Source organism: Athalia rosae, chromosome 2, assembly GCF_917208135.1.
Source record: "Athalia rosae chromosome 2, iyAthRosa1.1, whole genome shotgun sequence".
In the NCBI taxonomy this organism is placed as follows: Eukaryota; Metazoa; Arthropoda; class Insecta; order Hymenoptera; family Athaliidae; genus Athalia; species Athalia rosae.
This window is the reverse complement of record NC_064027.1, coordinates 25,337,429-25,360,351: the sequence shown is the minus strand read 5'-3', so window position 1 is coordinate 25,360,351 and position 22,923 is coordinate 25,337,429. Positions and strand designations below refer to the sequence as shown.

General features: G+C 40.6%; 3 protein-coding genes across 5 annotated transcripts; 2 read left to right on the top strand and 1 right to left on the bottom strand.

Moving 5' to 3' along the window:
- Positions 1 to 1,889: 1,889 nt before the first annotated feature.
- LOC105689089 (sperm flagellar protein 1-like) lies at positions 1,890 to 5,546 on the top strand. 2 transcript variants are annotated; one of them, XM_012405848.2, is made up of 3 exons: positions 1,890 to 4,382; positions 4,705 to 4,992; positions 5,267 to 5,546. In XM_012405848.2, the coding sequence occupies exons 1-3, from the start codon at positions 4,232 to 4,234 to the stop codon at positions 5,539 to 5,541; spliced, it is 714 nt and encodes a 237-aa protein (XP_012261271.2). In that variant the 5' UTR covers positions 1,890 to 4,231; the 3' UTR covers positions 5,542 to 5,546. The 2 variants fall into 2 exon arrangements, with proteins under 2 accessions (XP_012261271.2, XP_012261270.2); XM_012405847.2 differs by having other exon boundaries at positions 4,705 to 5,022.
- Positions 5,547 to 5,670: 124 nt separating this feature from the next.
- On the bottom strand, positions 5,671 to 6,491 carry LOC105689092 (U6 snRNA-associated Sm-like protein LSm3). The gene is made up of 3 exons (XM_012405850.3): positions 6,250 to 6,491; positions 6,063 to 6,170; positions 5,671 to 5,977 (listed from the first exon to the last, which is right to left on the bottom strand). Exons 1-3 carry the CDS (start codon positions 6,268 to 6,270, stop codon positions 5,795 to 5,797), a joined length of 312 nt encoding a protein of 103 aa, XP_012261273.1. The 5' UTR covers positions 6,271 to 6,491; the 3' UTR covers positions 5,671 to 5,794.
- A 55-nt stretch (positions 6,492 to 6,546) lies between these two features.
- Positions 6,547 to 21,448, top strand: LOC105689136 (wiskott-Aldrich syndrome protein family member 3). 2 transcript variants are annotated; one of them, XM_048651255.1, is made up of 9 exons: positions 6,547 to 6,701; positions 15,878 to 16,223; positions 16,308 to 16,461; positions 16,547 to 16,661; positions 16,884 to 16,916; positions 17,423 to 17,718; positions 17,797 to 18,107; positions 18,188 to 18,610; positions 18,698 to 21,448. In XM_048651255.1, the coding sequence occupies exons 2-9, from the start codon at positions 15,950 to 15,952 to the stop codon at positions 18,877 to 18,879; spliced, it is 1,788 nt and encodes a 595-aa protein (XP_048507212.1). In that variant the 5' UTR covers positions 6,547 to 6,701; positions 15,878 to 15,949; the 3' UTR covers positions 18,880 to 21,448. The 2 variants fall into 2 exon arrangements, with proteins under 2 accessions (XP_048507212.1, XP_012261369.2); XM_012405946.4 differs by lacking the exon at positions 16,884 to 16,916.
- The last annotated feature ends 1,475 nt before the right edge of the window (positions 21,449 to 22,923 follow it).

The following is a 22,923-nucleotide window of genomic DNA, read 5'->3' as shown; positions in this document are numbered from 1 at the left end:
AGTTGTAGAAATGGTATAAGCGCAGCGACGATGAAAATGGGAGGTAGATTAGTCACCTGGTAAACGCAGAGAGCGGCGATCGTTTGGCGAATCGATGGAAAGGTGTGTATATATAAGCGGAAACGAGATTCGATTCGGGTCTCCATAAAATAGAAATTCAGAACGAAGTGGAGGGATAGGATTTGAAGGGGTTTTAATAAAAGTAATTGGATTTTATCGCTTTTATCGTGACGCGAAAATATATACCCTCACCCGCGACAATTACGTTCGAAACGAACAACAAATTTTATTTGTCGGAGTCAAAAAATGAGGGAAAAAAAAGCAACGAAACAAAAACAAAGAGTGAAAGATACTCTCCGTATACCCTCGCCTACTCGTTTCGTGGGCCAGACGAAAAAGCTGAGGCGATATTTATATACCGAGAAGATTTGTTCGGCCGCGGTTGCTCGACTCTTCATGCATACGTCATAAACCACGAACCGGCTCCTAGGCTCTTGCGAATTATTCAAAATCTTGTATGACGTATCGCAGTGGCGCACGTAACAACTCGCTCGGCGATACGTCGTATCCTACCACCGCTTCTCACGTAGGCACTTTAATTCATCTCCAAATCCTGGCGCGTGGTTCCTTAAAATCCTCGCAACCCAAAACGGGCGAAAATAAGGAGAGAATAAACCCGTAGCCAGTTTCCAAACGCCTACGTGATACGAGAGGTGTAATTTCGCAAATTGATAGCGATTTTGGTGAAGAAAAATCCGTATCCAAAATTGACGTGCGACAAAAACTTGGATTCGAAATTGAACACCTTCAGGTCACGCGGCGTACGGTATTCGCGGGTCGAACGCGAGGTGAAGTCAGGCTGGTAAGAAGATATCGAGGGTAGGTACGTACAAGCTCGGGATGGAGGGAAAAAGGAAGGTAAAAGATTTCGTAAGTTTTGCCACGACGTAAAGCATTCGCGAAGCAATCTTTTGTCAAGATATTGCGAAAAATTCACTCGTTTCTCTGTACCACCGACTTCAGACATCGGGTTCGACTATCAGTGCCGTGAACGGGAACGCAAACGCGATATCCATACGGCCCGTAGAGAAGAACCCGGCTCGTAAATATGTTACAAGATTGCACCGCGTGCGGTGAATCCCGTTGGGGCGTAAAATATACTCCCGCAAAATGGACTTTCGTAGAAAATTAATAACCGCAATTAGAAGCTTTACCTTCTGGAGCACAGCAGCTTATACCAACACCGAACTATAGAACCTCGTATACCTTCGCTATTAAATTCGCAAAACAGAAAAAAAAAAACAGCTCCCAAAAAATCCTCAACAATTTGTAGGGGAAAATTTTTTTTGATCAATGTCCGCGCGTAGGTATACTTCGTGTGTACGTACGTACACGCTTACATAGGTAGCAAGAAAATGGCTCGAGTTATACTAACGAGGAAATGGGGGGGAGGGGGGTATCGAGTAAATTACCGGGAATTACTGCAGTGCGGAATGTCACTGCTGCTGCAGTGTTCTCTTATCGACAAATTGGTTTCGAGTACTTAGAAACTTGCTTGCAAGGTATACGAGAAATTGTCAGCGAACTTCAGGCACTTTGAAAAATTGGCTGAGCGAATGCAGGGTGAGCTACGTTTTCCGTTCATTATTCTTCGGCATTGTAATACACACGTGTATATACATATGCATAGCTGCGGCGCGACATATTTACTCGAAATTTTTTCCCCCCAAAACTGATGAAATTTTGCGAATAAATAAGCTGAGAGTGGATTTCAAAGAATTTATCGGGATGAGCAAACAGCCTGCAGGATCGGTGGGATGTATGGAAAATCGGGGGGGGAGGGAAGAAAGTAATCGCGGGGGTGTATGTATATAAGATAATATCAACATAATAACTCGCGTGCGGGGATCAGTTTGGGAGATTGAATCAGAGTGTATACGTATGTGCGAGGGAATGAGAGAGTAATTTTCGCATTTTCTTCATTTCGCGGGTTGCGGATAAAAAAAAAAAAGAAAACAAGGGGGTATCGATGGAGCCTGGAATCCAGGTTTTTCGTACCGCGCCAATTCCCTGCTCGCGTTACAAAAGTCGCTCCATAAATTTGAACTTCCGATATACGAGCTTTGGTATGTAAGTGAATGAAAATACGAGGGAAACGAAAGTAAGCAAACGAAAGTAAAGCAATCTTAATCAGCTGCCTTTGGAAGTTCCGAAGTCGAACTTAGAACCGGGTTCATCCGTGCGGAGGATATGTGTTTTATCAGCGTGGAAGAGAGAAAAAAAAAAAACGGGAGAGAAGACGCCGAGCAGAAAAATGTCCAAATGGGTGTTTATACGCCCGAGGTGGACGCCGCCGTACATCGACTTTGGTTTTCCAAGAAATCTAACGTTTATTCTGACCAGCTACAGAGAATCCCGTTCAAAGAGCGGACACGTACAGCTGTTATCTCAGAAATTGACACGTATATTACATTTGCTACCCTCGAGTTCGCCGCCGCGTGTATCACATACTCAATTTTATTCCTATATAATATAACTTTTCCGTGTCCTCCGTCGACGCCATTAGTATTTAACAACCTGTAACTTCCATTTCCTCGGCTTCTCGATTCTCGCACCAACGGCAACGGAAGCTTCTTCTCTTTTTCTTTATTTTTTTTTTTCGCACGGCATCCGATGTCCCAACGAACTTCCACGGGGATATCTTAAAAAGCGATTTCCAACAGGGAAAACTTTGTCCTCCGTACAACACCGCAGATTATATTTTACCCTGCGAATGAAGTTTAATATATATTATGTTTTTTTTTTTTTTTTCTTCCAAGATATTCGAAGGGAACAAACGCCAGCACATATTAACTTTATGAACATAGCGCGTGGGAGTTGGAAGTTAATTGCTTCACAGAAGATTATATTAATGTCCGGTACGGGCGCGTACGGTTGAAAACAACACCCCTGCCTAGCCGTAGCTAGACGACAGCGCACGTATTTCGCCCTTCCATATATTACGTCAGCGCAGGCATACGTATGGAGGTATACGGTGTACGTACGTACGTACGCGTATATACTCTACCCTCGTTACTTGAGACGTTATAATTAAGACCTCAGTGCCAACGGTCCGGGGCAATTGCTATTTTCGCGCTTGATTTAGAGAACCACCGCGAAACAGAAATCCGGCTAGGTATATGTATATATAGAACTATTGTATCGTTGCGGACGCGCATATGGCACAGTGGCCGCTATATCTGAATTATTCTGTCAGCCGATATTTTATATATTAAACATTGGCTTAGATGAAATTCTATGAAATTCAGTGACAAGGTAATTACCTGTATGGGGCGTATTTCGGCGTTGTATAACCTCAGCTGTACACAACGGAAATTAGGATACATTGTCTGCCTCGCGTGAAATCCCACCGTATTAACTATCGGAATTAGTTGGGCGTTGTTATACACCGGGCCGGTGTGGTCTTAGTATTCATTTGACTTGTAATATATGGACGTGGTCATTTGCAAAGGTGAATAAGAGCAACAGAGGGTGGTAACCACCCTGTAAGGGTAACGGATAGGGATGGTAACGTTAGGGTTCGTCTTCGCTCTCTATCCGCTTAATTTTAGGTGCAAAAGGAGCCAAAATCAACCCCCGCGTCTACGCCCTGGCCCTTATTGCCTTGGTTTTCATGGTTATTATATAGGCAGCACGCTTAATTAGCGAAAGTTGAGAGGCTAAGACACTGTCTCTGTAATATGTTTTAACGAAGGAGCCCTTTTTCACGAATTTCGCGATATAAGATTCCGCACGTACCTCAGCCAAATTTTATTAAACATCATAATGCTCTCGGAATTGGAGAAAGTTTAATAATCTCTGCAGTATGAAACATCCCTTATTATTTATTTATGAGTTCGGAAAATTGGTCGGTATTTCTTGATCCGCTTGTAACTTCGTTTTTTTTTTTTCACCGAGCTTCATCATTTATTCTCAATTCTCCGTTCATTTTGTTCACGCGCATATGTTCGCGATGAAAATTATAATGATTATGATAATAAGAATCCGAAAAAGGAATTAATAACGATGAAAAGTAACGATCTGTGGTATTGACGATGAAATTTTTTACGGTGTTCAGCTCTGCAGAGGCGAAAATAAGCTATGAACATTGCACATGGATTTCTAAAATGTTAAATTAGGCTGAAAAACTTCAATAAGATTAGAATCGTAGCTGGAATAACATCGAATAAATATGAATATGTCTTCTACAAATTCCGTCAACGGTTCACCGAATATTGGGCAAGGAGGCGGAGAGGCTATTACAGAAATTTATGAATGGATAGACGGGATTCAGTTCTCTAGACCGAAGAAAAACGTATTAGCAAGGGATTTCTCGGACGCTGGTGCGCATCAAATTCTTTAATTAAACTGTCAAGAAAATTACTGCCAACTCTTCTGAATTAACCAAAAATATGTAAATTGTTTGGGAAGAAAAAAACTGTGATCATAACGAGGGAATGAAAAATTATTGACGTGGTTGTTTGCTCGGTAGATTTGGCAGGTATTCGTGTAGCTATGCTTCGGGCAAATGGGGTTGTACCGCGCACCACCATGAGCTGTTGAATTGATCGTGCGGCAGGATTTTGATACGTAGCCAAAGTTACTTGGCACGGATAAACAGTTTTTGTTATAATTAAGGAAATAACCATTTGTCAATGTGTTTAGTTCTTATGGCTGAACTGCTGAAGAGGTATTACCCACGCTACGTGGATGTCCATAATTATATCGGCGGGAGTAGCATTGCAAAAAAAATTGATAACTGGGCTACTTTGAATCGCAAGGTTCTTGGAAAAATCGATATGAAATTGAGCAAAGAAGTTATCAATCAATTGGCTAACTCTCAGCAAGGTGCTATTGAGAAATTATTGATCGATTTACGGTCTAAAATATTGAAGGATTGCAACGCGGAAAGAGATTCTCTGTATTTTAACTACGAAGAAAATGGCAGGGGCGGTAAGAACGGAGATGCTGAAAAGCTGCGAGGTAGAATTGAGAAAAATCACGAATTTCCAAATCAAGTTAATCCGTATCACAAAGGTGTTCGAACTCTTCAATTTCTACCCAAGAGTTATTCGAACTCAAAGCGAGAGGGCTTGAAATTCAATAGCACACGATATATCGCTTCACCTTTGGCAGATGAAATTTTATCTCCTTTGTTTTTTAATCACGTTACACGAACCCTGTACCCTTTTACCTTTCATTATTTTGATCACTACTTGTTTTGCAGAGACTGTAAGGTCGTTGTTGAACCCTGAAGAAGTGGCGAATAAAACTGTTCCTCGTCACGTTTTTACCAAACTGAAACTAGAGCTGCAGGAAAAAAATGACGCGATAAATAGCTTGAACAACAAAATTTCACACCTTGAGAGTTTAATGAAGCTGAAAGATCAGAGGATATCTGATTTGACAGTTCATATAACAAGTCCTCTAGATTCTACGGTCAACGGTAAATCGCATCTCACACATTCTGCGATTCCGAAAACTCGAAATAGTAAAATGTAAACAAATGTCTCCTGGAAAAACAAATCGAAATTAAACTCCGTCATCAATTGTCCGGTGAAATCATTGCTCTGATTGCAGAATGTTCCATAAAGAATATATTGGTGTTTGCGATGACTAAAAAAAAAGTAATCTCTTTATAGTAACTGTTGTTTATTTAGAAAATCATGGAATAGCCAAACAGAGTTGTCACAGATGATAAGTTATCGGTATTTATAACACCCCTAATTACACGCTTAAAATATTCGAGTTAAATTTATATCGGCGCCCTCATACTGGGTGGAGATACTAAAATAACACCATCGCCACGAACGAATAACATAGGAATATTCCTCTTCGTTGTCCTGTAAACTTCCTCGTAAGTTTCTTCATCTATCTCAACTGTGGTAACCGTCTCCTCTGCCTCACCGAGTACCATATTCAGGTGCTGATCGTACGCCTAAAACAATAAATAAAGGATTAGAAGAGAACGTACCACCAGAGCAAGCGGCGAGAGACTTGGATATCGATTAAATATTATTTACATGCAGTCTGCCTCTGAGTTCTCTCTCATTCCTCATCTTTACATAAATTCTTTCATCCAAGCTGAGTCTGATGAGGTCTAGGGGCTCCTTGACGTTTATTGCAGGAACCTGTAGAAAGAATTAGACATTTTGTAGGTTAGTCAGGAAAGAAACAGTGATATGTTTCTTTGAATATAAAAAGTATTACCTGTTCGGGGTCGTCAGCCATTAGATATTAGGATTTAGTATAACTAGTCTGGAATTTAAAGAGGAGTAGACGGTAGAATTTTTACAAACAATATCAATGTGAGATGTACACCGTTGTATATTGTATCTGATTGTATACACCGGTTCGAGTGACTTCGAGGTTCGAGCCATTCGAGTAATCGTAAAGTTCCATCAACATCTCGATACCGAACGAGCTTCGACAGCTCGAAATTAGTTTGCAATGTGACCATTCTTTGCCCTCCGAAAGGCGCTTTGGTAGCATAATCGAGTAGTCCGTGGCACTGATGAGTGAGTAAACGCCATTTTCTGTGTGTTGCGGGTATATCCTAGGATGAAATAAAGTGACATTTTATTTGTATAACAAGTATTTTTAATGGTGTTTCGTGATTAGGTGACATGTTTGGATATCTGGTTATACGAGGAGCGGATATGGTGAGCAGAAGTTTTTATTTTATACCAAAAATAGCTGACAGGCTTGTCACTTTATGCCGTTGCTCAGTGCAAGTTGGGATGGGTCATCGTAGTTTCACAGGGTAGCACGTCTCCGGATAATGCGGTAACAGTTTGACAGTAGTCCGTAAAGAAGAATTATCAATTACGTTCACGAATACCCTTAAGTTACGCCGTTATTACAATTCTACAGATGAATTTTTCGAATTAATAATGGCCGGGGAACCTTCGCCCGACCAAAAGGTCGAGGGCGGCACATGGCAGTTGGGGCGCCGGCTATGCGGGGGGTGGTTTTCTTTTGTATCCGAAAATCTCGTAACTGCGAGTCAAGAAACGAATTTCCCAAGTAGTAAAATGAAACGCCTAACAGGATCTAAAACGAGCTTTGATTTATTCACAATTTTATGTCCGTTTATCGTTATCAGCAGGAACTAGGAATCCGCCGCATATTACACATGATTATTAGTAACGATGTTCGTCCGTACCAACGCAATCTTTCTCCTGACATCGAATTACTGCCAATTATACTCCATTGGAATCGGAATCGTTATATAAAACCTTACTCGTTCCATAATCTGTCCTTTCGAAGTGTTATTCAAATTTTGGAGTAACGAATTCAATAAAAATTCTTGCCTGATATTAAAAATGGAAATGTTATCTCGTTCTCTACCTTCGAACTTGGATGTACGACTTGACAACAGATTTCCTTACGAGTGTTTGTAAATGTTGAATGTATTACATAACCGATTCTACATGTACTTGTTACGTGCAGCAGACGAAGAAGATAAAAAAAAGCGGTCTTCAAGTCTGTCCGCTGCTACGAATTTAAAACGGTACTCGTTCACCGAAATTATGACCCACCATGTGCCCTGACTCGTGATTTAATAAACCTAGATAGGTTCTGGTGTTAAATCATTGATTGAAATATTATTGGGCCAATTTTTTACACACCACCAAGTATATGGAGACGACGCTTGAAGTGAAGATAAGCATTTTTTGTACGCTTAAATTTTCAGCCAATTATATTTGAATAATTTTACCATCAGCGTCGAGTGTTGTTGACTGAAGAAGGTGCCACTGACTGAAATTATACCTGAGTAGGATACGAGGTAGGATATTCATGTGGATACATGAATGACTCGACGCAGTTTCAGTGATACTTTCGCTGGAGTAACGTTTTCCGTGTTTGCAATTGTTGAAAATAAATATTACGTAGTACGATCGAGCATTGATTAATTCGCACTATTAAAGCAATCGTCACTCCAAGTCTTATACCGTTAATCATTCCGAAAACCCTGTAATTCCGCGTACTTTTTTCACTGATCAATTCGGCAAGATTAAATTAAATTGATGGTTTCCACAGAATCCTCGAGCATATATATACCTACTGCGAGACTAATTTAAAAATCAACGAGATCGGCTGTCTGAACGAGAGATGTTCTAAGAATAATGAGAAGAATTAAAGAACTTCGGAACGAACCGTCTGATCATCTAGATATCTCTAAATTTTATTTTTAATTGCCCGTACAGATCGAGCGACATGACTTCAATTCAGCACAATTCGCATGACCGTTGAGCATGACAATTACGTGTAAACGTGTCGTCGTCAACGAGGCACTTTTTATTCGTTAATCAGTATGACTTACTTAGGTGCGACACGAAGGCCTCGCGTGATGATTTAATTAGAAGAAAACAGAACATTCACGGTGCCGGAGCATGCAGGTACACAACGACCGCTTAAAGTTTTTTTTTCATCTCTCATCCCCGACCCTTGTTCACATCTGATTGATCGTAACTGTTTGGCGATGTATATCTTTTTCCAGTGTACACAAAGGTCAAGGTCTCCGGGACCATTTTCTGCATTGCACCTCCCGCAGTGCCCAGAGGCTCTTAACAATTTATGACCCACTTTATGCACGTGCCAAGTTATCTGTATAGCGCGATGAACGGAGATTTGCGGTAGAGATGCACCTACAATTTGCGACGTTGTATTATTCTGCGGTATTCCGTAGATCTTATTCTGCACGAGTACCTCACGAAGGTATACGTACATGTGTACGGGGTTCGCCCTTCACGAAGCACATATCCCTCCCAAGCCATTGTCAACATCGTATATAATTTCGTAGCGGTGAAGTAATCAGCAGCACTCTGGAAGTTAAAGCATAACAAGAACTGCCGATACCGCAACTCGGGTAATTTTCCGCCATTATACTTCGTGGTATACGTAATCACCCATTATGTATAGTATAGTGTTTCTAGACCTCACAGCTATTCGTGACGACGTTGACTGAATTTTCATTACTTTGGAAAAACAAGTACAGTTTTACATGCGAACGTCATTTTCGAATTAAAAGTATTCATCGGTCTGCAAAATCATTCGTACATCTGAACTACTGTATAATATTATTCTTCGAACGCCTCTTCATTATTTCAAGATGACTTTATTCTCATAGTGCCAAGAGTCGATCGTCGACACTCAATCACCGCAGGTATAGTTAAAAAAAAACTAGTTAAACTGGTTCGTTCGCGTACAAAGTCAGCGCAAAATAATTTCTATACGTATAGTGATTGTTGGGACGATCCGTTCTATTTATAGCGGATAATTGATATCTTAGGTAGGAAGTGGCACACTTTTATTCGTAAACGATCGCCTATTTTATGCAGCAGTTTTACCCCAATCTTCGTATATTATCTACAAGAAGATTGACGAGTCCATGTTTGGCCTGCGCAGTTCATCTAAAAGTATAGTCGTAGTTCTGTGATATCTCTCCGCGTGCAAGCTCGATATATTATTTCGATAACGTCTGCTAAAATTACTCCTCATCTTATGTAGATAGCGTGAAGTTAATTGGCCAAAAGAAATCAGAGCCGTACGTAGTACGTATCGCCACATCGTAGGTACAAAGGTCGGTCACGCGAGCACATGTTTGCGAAGTTGGCAGTTTTCAACTTTATATATTTACATATCATTATACCACCCAATTCGATATCACGTTACCAAATATATTAGCTATCGTATTAAATTTCATATCAACTTCCGATCGACCCGATCAGAAAACTAAACCGACCATCACAAATTCAAGGAAATTCAACGGATTCGTCGTCGCTGCAACGATCGCACTCTCTTGAAAACTAGCCGAAGGTTTTGCTTGCCAGGGGCAAAGTTTTTTACCTGTTGCTGCCTTCGGTTAATCATAGTTGATCCACCGATATTTTACGGAAATTGAGGAATGTACGATTGTAAAAAAAATAGAGAAAAAAAAAAAACACCCTGCGTGCTCGACGAAAGGATCTGCACGGCGCACGCGGTCGTTGAAATTTCAGATGAGACGAATCGTTCGCACAATGCGTCGGTACGCATCAGCGGAGCAACTGCAGTGCGTCGGGTATTCCGTTTTTCAAAAAATCATTCGGATCGTATCGAATTGTTATCGTGAGTGAAATAAGGGTGCCGGGTTGCCGGGATTCCGGGACGCCCGGACACCACCGGGACACCGGCTGGGTGGGGCCGTTCGACTCCAACTCCGCAAGTGACTCACGCGCGCTAGGGAGACTCGCGGGTGCGCCCTCACCCTGACAGTCGGCTTGATCAATATTGCACGCAGCAGACACCACGCTACCTTCGTACTCGCATAATCCCGACTATTCTTACCCGATCCAGCTATTCCTTCTTATTCCCCTACCCAAATCTGCGGGCTTCCCTCTGCAGTCCCGCGAAACAAGATGCGTTTCTCGAAACGGAACGGACGAGGGGTCATCGGACGAATGAGGATTTGGAGAGCTGTGGGAAATCGATCGCAACGTCGCGGCATTTATTTGAATTTCACTCGATAATTCGCTTCAACGAAATCGGTTCACTTCAGACGGTTTTAGAGATTGAGCGAGTTCAACGAGGAAGAAGAAATCAGCGCGTATATGTATAGGTACGTATAGAGGGATGTGTAGTATATATTTTCTGGGGTTAAAAATCGAAACAGAAATAAAAAAGCTTCGGAAATATTCTGGCAATTCTCGCACTTTTCCGGTTGCCTTTATGTCCACTCGAGCACAGTCTGAGCCTCACTTGACCTTCAACCCCTGCAGGTACCACCCCACGCGTATACGGCGTGGTGGTTATAATAAGAAGGAAGAAAAAAGAGTGAATGAACTTCGCGAATCGACCAGAACCAGCCACGCCGTCACCTGAATATCGTACAATACAAAACAGCGCGCTGTAATCTTGACCTTTTATAAGGTACATAAACGGTTTTTTCTCGTTGATGACGATCGTTTATAACCGTGGCTGGTGATGCCAGTTTCCTGCTGCTGCTGCTGCTGCAGTAGCACTTTAGGCACTTCAAGTATACTTCAGACGAAGTGTTTAACACCGGCTGGCTGCTACTTCGCTATACCGCTACACGAGGTAAAAAATTAAGTTTTTCAAAGATTACCGCACAAAAGTTGACACGCCGGATCGATCGGAGAGACGAATCGTAACGTGCGGTGGAAAAACGATGGACACGTTTTTGATTTTTTTTTGCCCCACACTGCGAAGTTATGGAATCTTTTCGATTTAACGCAATTGTCGAATCGCTACGTCGGATGTGATAATTACTCGGCGATATTTTACGATCATTTCCTTATCTCGTATACCAGACCGACATTTACATCGAGAGAAAACATAAGATTCTTCGGGAAATCGTAGCACGCATCTGCCAACGCGGGCACATGTCTCTACATAATCTTACTACGTAACAACAAGTCCACGTGTGCAGCCGGTTATATTAGGTCTACATATATTATCTATTTAGTTTACGCACGCTGAACGCCCGCGTAGGTATATATAGTAATATACACACTTAGACCATGTGTAACATACTGCAGGGATAATCACTGCACGTCGCACAGGTCCCGTCCGCCACTCCATACGAACTGGGAACGTGAACCGGCAGCAGTATAGTGAAAGAGGAAGCTATAAGCTCTCCACGTTATACCGAGCACCGAGTCGGAGGAGTCACCTATATAGTCGTCAAGCGTTACGGGTTCAACGCGCTTCTTTACGAACCTAACAGATAGAGGAGAAGTCTACGCTATGCACTCAACACCAGCTCGCTCCGCTTCCGTTTCGAATCGCAGACTCTCATCGCCGGTCTAACGTAGAAATACCAGCAAATTTGTAACGGCGAATCAATTTCCTTATACATATATGTATATAGGTACGTGGAAGTTCAGATCTTATTCACGGTGGTATCGCACGATCGGAACGATTTCTGCATTCTCATCTGATGAATTCTTCAGTTTTCCGTTGCGGATCGAATTCCCGATTACTTATTTTTAAACCTAAGCAGGAGCATCTCCGGACTCGACTCTTCCGTGTTATTATGATCGAGGACGCGAGTTACGGCACCGGTGCGCCTGTAATACAATTTACAGAGGTTTCCCTGCACACGTGAAGACGTACGTATTAAAAGACATTTGGAATGCGTTTATGTTTATACAACGTAGAAGCGTTACACGTTACACGCTAGACAGACCACAAATATCGTTCCATAGTGTGCATATATAATCATTGACAGCGAACCACTTGGGGTAATGCAGGACAAAAATAGGCCCTTCGCGCAGGGCTATGCATGCCATCCGGTCGGTCGTTCGATTTACGTCGGTATGGATGCGCACCGTGTGCAGACGCGATCCAATCCATCTCACGTCGGAGAATATCGTTCTAGAAAATCATGCACGTATTGACGACGACGACGAGAGGATTCCCCAGAAAAAAAAATGTTGTCACGGTTTTTATTCGTTAATAACGCTCGCGATTCAGGATTAGTTGAATCCAATTGAAGCTCCACTTGACGAAATAATTTGAACAATAAAAAAACTGAAAAAAGAAAAAAAAAAAAAAAAACATGTTACTCCTCGTACTGTCGCGGTCGCGTATCGTTCCTCCTTTCACTCGTCAAGATTATATTCACAAAGCTCGTAGCCGCTACCATGACCTTTATTTGGCTCGATTCTTCCTCGCGCGGTAAATAATCCTGCTATTGTACACCCACGCGAGTTTAAAAACTATTTATAAAATGACCCACATTTATTATATATACGTATACGTATTCGCGCGTTGCATTCTCTTCGTAATTCCTTCGTGCACGGGTGCCGATCGTACGTTCTTCATCATCGATCGTGACGTATCTGCTGAATTGGCTATCGCGTCGGTCGCCGTCACTCTACGGAATTATAATCACCCGTAGCGGGTGGTGAGATAATAAAATTCACGATACGTCGTCTTTATTCTTGTCGGAACGCAAAGAAATTACCTTTACTTTATCCGTGTTGAAATTTTGTAATTCTCATCGGCAAATTATTCGTTCAGCATGCATAAATTACGCATATATAGGATGTATAAATTTTTTTTTTTTAATTTCTTTCGCATGCAAACTGCACCTTGCGTTGCAATGCACGCGATTATTAGACACGTGAGAAAATGTTGGGTTTTCTAAGATAAGGATGATGATATAAAAAATCAGAAGAAGAAGAATTCTCGCTATAATATTAGTTATCGAATGCGATGACTTGTAACGAGCTGAATGAGAGAGAAGGATTGGGATCTTATTCTCACGATGTTCTCTCTATGATAATCCTATCGGAATCCTCCCGCAGAATTGGAATTGACAAATTCCGTGTAAAATATACAACCGTCCAAATAATAAATTATATACGTATATATATACGAAATTCTGCCTTCTGCTATCGTAGTACACGAGTTGAAGATTTAGCGTGACTCTTAGTTAACGCTGAGTACGCATATTACGTTGACTCGTTTTTGACCGCAGATTTCCTCTACCGTCGAATCGTACCGCATTCGTTCCTTTCACCACGCACAATCAGCTCTCCTCCGCCCAACGCCGTCGTCCCATGTAGCCCACATATTCGACAATTGCGACGAAAACCGAGCATTTCAAGAATACGAGAATTTAAAATAGGTCTATTATAATCGTTTAATTGTGAGTCGAGCGCGCGGTACTGCCCTCGTGTTTCTTGAACTTGGTAGTACCTACGGAATGATGATGGTTGGGGCTTACCAGGCACATAATTTTTCACGCTTCGGTTGTGCCCCGTAGCTGCGGTATAGGTGTATTTTCTTGTGCACACGTGACTCGCCAAAGCCCACACGTACCTACTTATTGTTAGAGCAACGCACGCCATATGGCAAACATGTGCCACGAGTTTTCATTACTTGCACATCACGTGCGATACGCGTACAGTACTTGGGTGTACTTACCTTAATGGTACGGTGTGTAACGTGAAAAGAATCGTTCTAACGCACTTTCGATTTACGTGTATATATCACGATGCGAGATGTGCGTACTTGAGAAACAAAAAGTGAAGATCTCGATGTGGCGTGGGGAGAAAAAACGCGATTTTGATCTCACTGGTTGCAAGCTATGTACTACATGAAATGTTTCACGTTCGTGAATGAATGCAGAAGAAAAAAAAAGAAGAGATTATTATATACCTACAGAGACACGTATGTACGAACGCTTATCTTCGTTCGTGTTCTTTGAGACCCAGGTGACTGAAAGCTACGTGTGCGTACGAGGGATTACAGTATGAAGTCTAGATAACAAATATGAGATACACAAGCATGTCAGAAGTACGAAGAAGTGCGGTGAGCTGAGTTCGCGGGGGTAAAAAGAGGAGGAAGGAGCTTTGCTCGAGTGACTCATACGCTAGCTTCCATTCGTACGTATATGGTGTATAATGTATGTACAAGGAATATCGTATGCTATGTATACTGTGTACATACGTGTACAAACATAGCAACGTATGTGGTTATTGTATGTACGTCATACGCACGCAATTACCAGTTGTATGAGTTACCCCTTTGAGCCGCATGCAGTTCTCCGAGTTCCTGGCAATTTTCATTTGCCTTTTTAGTTCGCCGCGCTGTTCCAACTATACCCGCGTATGTATTTATATCTTTTCAGTTTCACTCGGTACAACTACACACACCACCTGCATACTTCATGCTATCTTAGCGAAAGATCAATGTAGATATTAGCTCGAGGATGAAAAGAAAAAGAAAACAAAAAAATTCAAAGTGGATTCAATTGTAAACATGGCTACCGAGTTATTCCATAGAACAGGTTTCCGAACATTTAATTTTCGATAACTCATCGCTCGAAAAGTCAGTGAATCGTTGGGACGTATCTATATCGAAATGATGGGTGTATAATTAGTGCAGCGGTCACCGTTCACCGCACCCTTGATATTGTTTGCGAAATGTGTCAACCGTTACCACCACAAGATTCGGTTCACCCCTATCCGTGTAGTACGTAATTTGATATCGTTTTGGGTTCCGATAATTGATTGATCAATTCATTGAAATTGATTAGGTTTCGTATGAAATTGGAATTTCCCCCCCAAATAATCTGTCCACCGATTCGATGTGCGAGAACTGTAGACGGTTTTGCGAATTTTCCAGGGCTATTGTGCGTCGCAAGGGTTACTATATATCGGGTTCTCCGTTCGGAAGGGAACTCCCCCATTGCGTTTCCGATTACACCCGCGTCCCGGTAAGCTTTATAAAAATACGTAAGGTATAACGTACGTACATAAAGCTATTGCGCTACTCGCAAACCTGCTCGCACGGGGACAAATATGAGATGCAAAGCAATCTAGCTCGACTTGTACCGTAGAACCGTGCGTACGCGTCTGGAAGGATGACGTTTTTTACCCGGAGAACGTCGACCCGGGGACAGACCGACTACTCCGACGGGTTGAAAAACCTCGATAATGTGCTCACTCCCTGTGTCGCAACATAAGTTACACTGTACGCTGTGCTTCTCTCCACTATTACGCCCTGAAGAGGGGGACGAGTTTTGATATCGCTGCTCGTATCCGTACACGTAAAACTACCGTACCGGACGACTGTATAATGACCCCTGAACTCTCCCTCCTCCTTTGGATAGCGTCACTGTTCCGCCCTATTTACATTATTACGTTATAGTATACGCTGATACGTGCGTATCCGTATCGTACTCTGGAGCGAAATTCCGCATCCATGAGGGTGTTTCGTTTGGCCGCAATTTGAAGAAAAAAAAATCAAATAAGGAAACGCTGGACACGCGTACAACGGCACTCTGTGATTAATTAGTTTTTCTTTTGCCATTCATTCTCAGGTCTCGAGAGATCGGTGAGAGCCAACCTTGAGGGCTGATTGGGAGGGTTACTCAAGGTCGTAGATCGTTATCATGCCGTTACCGAAGCGGTTGGTGGAACCGGTGCACGTGGCACGTGGTACGATACCAGATGATTTTCCTCTGCCATCTGAGCTAGAAGCAGCTACAAATGGAACACTAGCTAACACCGTTAGACAACTATCGAGTCTTTCGAGGCACGCCGAAGATCTTTTTGGAGAACTTGCCAAAGAAGCTCATGGACTTTTTGACCGAGCTAATTCTCTGCAAGCAAGAATAGATAGGCTCGCCGTTAAGGTCACTCAACTCGATAGCAATGTCGAAGAAGGTGAGAGAAGACTACTCGCAGAGAAATACAAATACCCTGACTCGAACAATTCGATAATTGGGTGGCATGAATTTTTTGTTATAGTCTCGTTACAAGATATTCACATGAGGAAGGCGTTCAAAAGTTCCGTAGTTTTCGATCAGCAAGTCGTTTCGAGAGATACCATGCCAACTGTTATGACCGAAACTTATCAACAGTGCGACAAGCCACCCCCGCTCGATAAACTGAACATTTACCGGTGAGTTGCGGATGATACGTTCGAATATTCAAAAATCATTTGAATTTCGATCATCGACAACTCTGACTTTTATTCTGAATTTCAGAGAGGATGGAAAAGATGGTTTGAAATTCTATACAGACCCAAACTACTTCTTTGTATTATGGAGACAAGAAATACTTAAGGATACCGAAAAGATGCTTCACGATCGAGGAAAGAAGGTGAGAATTTACGGTTAAACAAGTTTTTTCTGTATATTTTTATGTTTTCAAATAAAAACCATACATACAATTTTTATAATATGATTAACAAATATTGAATAATTTATGCAACGATATTAATTCAAGAATAGATTACATTGAAATGTTATTCGTTTTTAACATATATTAACAATTAACGCAGCTATTTCTGAATACTGAAATATTAAATCCCCTTGGTTATAGACCGAGTCTGAATATGCCGAACTGTTCAGAGAGGCAAGTCGATGGTTTGGATCTTTGTAGTTTTACATCCCCTTTTCAATTTCAGTTAATTACATTTTATCAGTCTCACACTCATCCTCAATCAGTCTCACTACTTCTGTGTGGTTTTGATTAACCAAAACTTCTGCTCAATAGGGTTTGCGCTAGCTGCTCGCTTTTCAATAATGTACCTATTGTGTATTATGTATGTAGCATTGCTAGGAATAGATTTAAAGATCACGTTTTTCAATATATCTTACTCGAGAAACAGGCGCTTACTTATACACCAGCCATGTACCAAAGATGATCAAATGATCGTTTCTAATCACCAATAATCAGATTTTTTCACCTACACCACTGTTACGATCATTATTATCAATCATAAATCATTGTAAAAAAATATTTTATACATTAATATAACTACATCTACCAGTTCAAGCATATAGCCTGCTTTTTTGAGTATAAATTTTCATCGATCTCTCGTAATCGATATCTGCATACCAATATATATTCAAACACAGCCGCACAGACCACGCAACGAAGGAAGCGGAGGCGGAGGCGGCAGACACAAGAAACGTGTGAGACAACCGCACAATACCAGAGAAAGACAACGGCAATTGGCTGTAGGTCACGGTGAATATATAATGCCGTCTCAAGCTGTACATCATCGAGCACCCCATAAAATACCCGACGAAGCATTAGTCGGTATGGTCATGACGGAGCAGCGTCCTCCAAGACCAAACAGCATCGAACTCAGAAGAAGCTATCCAACCGAAGAACAAAACATGTACAGTCCCCCATCCTCCGAGCATTATAGGTGCGTGTCGTTTCAAATTTTCGTACAAAAGATTCCTCTCGAACCAACATTGTATTGAATGTCATCTTCCACCATCAGAGCTACAAACTACGCAGCTCAAGGCTACGACGAGAATCTCTATGGTTCGCACTATGCGCCTGGACAGAGTCAACACGGTAGCGAAACTTACCAGAGTCCCGGTGGACAAAGTACTCCGAGTCGAAGCGGCCGGTCTAGACCTTCGCAACCCCCGCCGGCTCCTCCCAGCAATTCATCGAGTAATTCCACCCCGACAGTAGTGTCGGCCAATAATACACCAACTAGAGGAAGATCCATGAGTACCGGAAGGGATACGTTGCCTCCGCCACCACCACCGCCTGGCGAAACCATGTCCCCGCCATCTATGAATGGTAAGAATGTCTAATGTTTTCATCGTTCGTTCGCCGAAGTTCGAAACGTCGCATTCATACGTATAATAACGTTTTCGCAGGATCTATACCATCGCATTTGCTGAATAGAAACGGTAGCCGTTCGAACAGTCCTTTACCAAGCCATCACTCGACCCCGACTCCGCCGAATCATGCCGCCCAACTCGGGGGTGATGATACTTGCGACCCGATACCGCAAGATTTACCACCCCCGCCTCCTACACCCGATCCCACTCCACCGAGAACGGTATCACCGCCGTGCAATATTCCACCACCTCCACCTCCCCCTCCGCCACTCCCCGAAACCAACGGACTGCTGTTACCGATGCCAATGACCAACGGAGACATTGCCAAAATGATCGCGAACAATCCACCGAAATTGACGCCTCCCAAAAACGTGACTGACGGTGCACCGAGGAAGCCGGTCAACCCGAATATACCTCTAGTTGATCCGAGAAATGATTTACTGAAGGCGATTAGAGATGGTAAGTAAATCATTGCGAACGTCAAGTAGCGATATCGGACAAGATGGTGGTCAACTATCGCCTTTTTTTTTCTTTCTTCTATTACAGGTATCAAGTTGCGGAAAGTTGAAAAAATTGAACAAAAAGAAGTCGAACGTGTCAACGCGTTGCACGACGTCGCTTCTATACTGGCACGTCGAGTCGCAGTTGAATTTAGCGACAGTGATTCGGCGTCGGAAAGTGAATGCGACAGCGAAGGATGGGGAGAACAGGAGCCAAGTTTGGCGTGACCCCACAGTTTACCACCGACCGCAACTGCCTCATAGGTAGCCAATCGTCTCAGGTGAATTTTGATGAACTTTCTACTACTTTATGTGTTCGTTGATAAGAAAGCTTCTAAATAAATCCGATTCACCTATCGCTACACATCCTTACATCATGAAACATAAACAGATACTTGGTACGCACACTGAAATATAATAATACTATTGCAACGCGCGTTTCCTATTCCTCTCCCTACCCAAAATGAACCCAAGCCTAGTTCTCGTTCGTCAGTCAGCGCGTTTCGGTATTAATATACTTGAGTCTGGTATACGCAGGTAAGTGAGCAACCGGTCATTTTAGACATTCACAATTGTAATCGGTAATTGACGTACGGTTTTTATACATCTCTTGCATAATATAATGGTAGCAACGGTAATCGTCACATTCGAAAGGTAAAATGAAAAATGGAAAACTAACGTAACTGATTTGGAAGTAGTTCCAATTTACTCTGATTCTCGCAGTTCTTTCAACAATAAGACTCGATAATCACAATCATCTACAAATGTTCAATTAACATCGAAGAAATATAAGCAAAGTAGTGAGAAAGACAAAAATTAAAAAATCAAACTACATATTTATTCGTATAATATAGCATCTGTGCACTCGAGCTAAAAGTAATAATATGCTGTACCTAGATGTTTTTATTTTACATGAAAGAGTGAAGAAAGACAAAAAAAAAAAATCGTTGATAACTAAATTGCAGTATTGTATTTACATACGCGTATGTATGCCGCGAAAACAAATCCGTGTAAATCAATATCAATCGCCGTTGTGTTATAACGGAAGACATTTTTCTTCTGTCGGGAAAATTAAACAGTGAGATTCAATAACGCACATATTATAATAATAATTAATCGATTAGGAGCGTTGCTTACGCTGTTGAAAATGAAAAAGCCCATTCGGCACATTCCGCAGTACTAATAGTTGCATAGTTCAACAATCCTACTGTAAAGCTGACTTCATAGTACGATGTAATATAGACGAATGCTTAATGTAATACCCGTCATTCGAACGGTATGAACTACGTATAAGCCAAGCCAAAATGCAAATAGATGTCGAAGCTTGTCTTTTTTTCCTATTTGTTATCTCCCATACCTTTTTTTTTTCTATCAGAAACGTATAGATTGTCAAACGTCAGATATTAATGCATTTTGAATGTTGATAATTATCTGAAAATTACAAAGTTAAATGTAACCATAGCGTAAATAGTTATAAAGTGTTTCTTATACGAATAAAAATTAAAAACAATAAAATAATGATCGAAAACCAAAATACTCCATTAAGTGTAAGCTGGCAAAGAGTGTAATTATAAAATGCGCGTACGAAAATAATATTTGCTAGTATAGGCAAAAAAAAAATGAAATAAATAAATAATGAGATAATAAGAATTTATAAATAAAAACCGTGTGTATTGAAAATCTTATATTGATATGATAAATATAGCGGCCAATTTAAAAATAATAAATAATTGTGATTTATTTTGCATCGATGTTGGTGGATTAAGATGATGAAATAGATCTATCGGATAAATATTTAATTCATGCATAATATCACGTTTATCAATTAATATTGGACTCTGAATGCCAGGTATCATTCATTCCAACAATCGCAAACCTCTCAAGTGTAATCAGACACAGAAAAAAAAAGTTGATAAATTGAAAATTTTTTTGATGAACCAGTGAAAAAAATTAAGTTTCACATTCCAAATAGGACTGACATATAATCTGAAATTACTTCATTATAGGTTTAATTGGATTTTATCATATTTCACTTAACACTTGATGTGACATTCGCGGATTAAATGAATTAATGAATTGATAATAAACTGCATTTCGAAAATATCGGAGGTAGCGGCATTGTAGTATGCGTGTAGCTAAATATATGGCAACGACACATATATGTACACTTATAATATGATCGTAATTCTAACGAAATAATAGGTAATATAATGTATTGATAATTCTGTTTTAAAAATATTATATATGTATATAGGAATACATATACAATAATTACACGTACAGATATGATTGAATAATTCTTATACATATAATTAGTTAGTTATTACTCCACCAACTAAGTACTACAACACAGTATTTATGAAAAATAAATGAATAAATAACGAATAAAAGTTTTCTATAACAAGTGCTATAAAAATAATGATGATGATGACGATGATGATGATGATGATTAAACAGTCGAGTAGTGTACTTTCAACAATGGCTGTTGTTGAATATTATTCATTTACATACCGTAAATCTTATTCGACGTTTTTCAGTACAATCTTCATTTGAAATTCACGAGTTTCTAAATTCATACACACACTGCACACCACGAACTGACAAAGAACTAATAAGCTAATTCCACCCACGACTACTTATTTCAAGAATACACATATTATCGATGTATCATGATTATTATTTTATTTGATTTGATTTGATTTTATTTTATTATTACTATCATTGTATTATTATGTTTTTAGTAAAGTTTGTAGCAAAACTGTACAGAGCCAAATAAAAGAAGATTAAAAAAAAAAAAGATGACAAAAAAATCAATTGGAAACTGATTGTGAATGAAAAATAAAGCAGCTGTCAAACCTGCTCCCCTCCTCAGTATCACACATCGCTTTTTTCGCCACCGGGTAGACGAAATTGATGTTCGTACGCATACCATTTTATAAGTAAAATTTCTACGGGATTTATCGAGTGGAAAATTCGATTTGATATTCATGGATGCGAATTCACCGATAGTGATGATATATTATGGATGTATTCTCTATTATCGTACGTTAAACTATTCCTCTGTTATGTACACAGAAAAGTGACAAATATTACGCGGTAAATTCAGTACACATAATTAAAATCTTGCGATAGTGAAGTATATATAAGATTGAAAAATGCAACATATTTTTCGATTGCTTAGTTTACAAATGCTAAACCAATAAAGAGGTCGAGGCTGAGAGATGATTTGAACATTCATCCGTCTGTAATTATGGAATTTACAAATATATTTCTTGTCGCGTTAATGTATATATTATTGAATTGATAATGCGCTAAGAATAAGCGCATCAGCTCGAGTTGCCGGTTCACAATTTAACGATAACTCGATGACCCCGTAGGACACGCCGATTCATAATTTATTGACATATAGATGTCGAAACCACGGTTCATTCTCTTCGAATACTTCTTAGATCGTAATATCAACGCATAGAAGATACGTGCGCACCTAATTTTATACATATGTATTTACATATGAATTGTTATTTTTGACACCCCATACACTGCGTTGTTCTTACTGAAGTTTGCGTGAAAATTAGGGAGAGTAAGATCAGATACGAGTGAGAATGAATTTTTTCATTTCCCTTTGTCGTCGTTCACTATCGGTTAGAAAATATTCATATGGGTGTAATAAATACGAGAAATCCCGCAGGTTTCCACGATATTGTATACATATCTATTTAGCTAGGCTCGAACGCGGTATAGATATACGGTGTAATACATACATCGATTATTGCGCGTGTCTGCTCGTATTGTTTTTTGCTTCACCTATGATTATTATAATTGCGTGTTTCAATTGCAGGTGTTTATACCGGTTGATTATAGACCGTGAAAATAAATCATTTAATACATTTATTGCAAAATTAATATGCGTGTAGCGACTGAGTAGAGCTGCACGATTGGAAAAATGTGTTAATCTAATCGCTTTAAATCTTAATCGTATGAAAGGCTTATACGCTGAAAGGTGCTCTGCGGAAATACGTGCTGTCTGGATATACATACATACATCAACAAAATCCCCCCAGTTGGTGTCGGTGCAGGTAATGGAATACAAACTATGGAAATATCACGTGTGGCGGTGTAAATTTAAAAATCCGGCGTAGTTGCAATGCAGGCGCGCCTTGCCCCCTCGCGGTACTAGATTTACGTACATACATTCGCTTATTTTCCGTTAATCTTTTTTAATCCGACGAGGAACCTGCTCTTATCCGCTCGGCGCGTGGGAAATCATTGAAA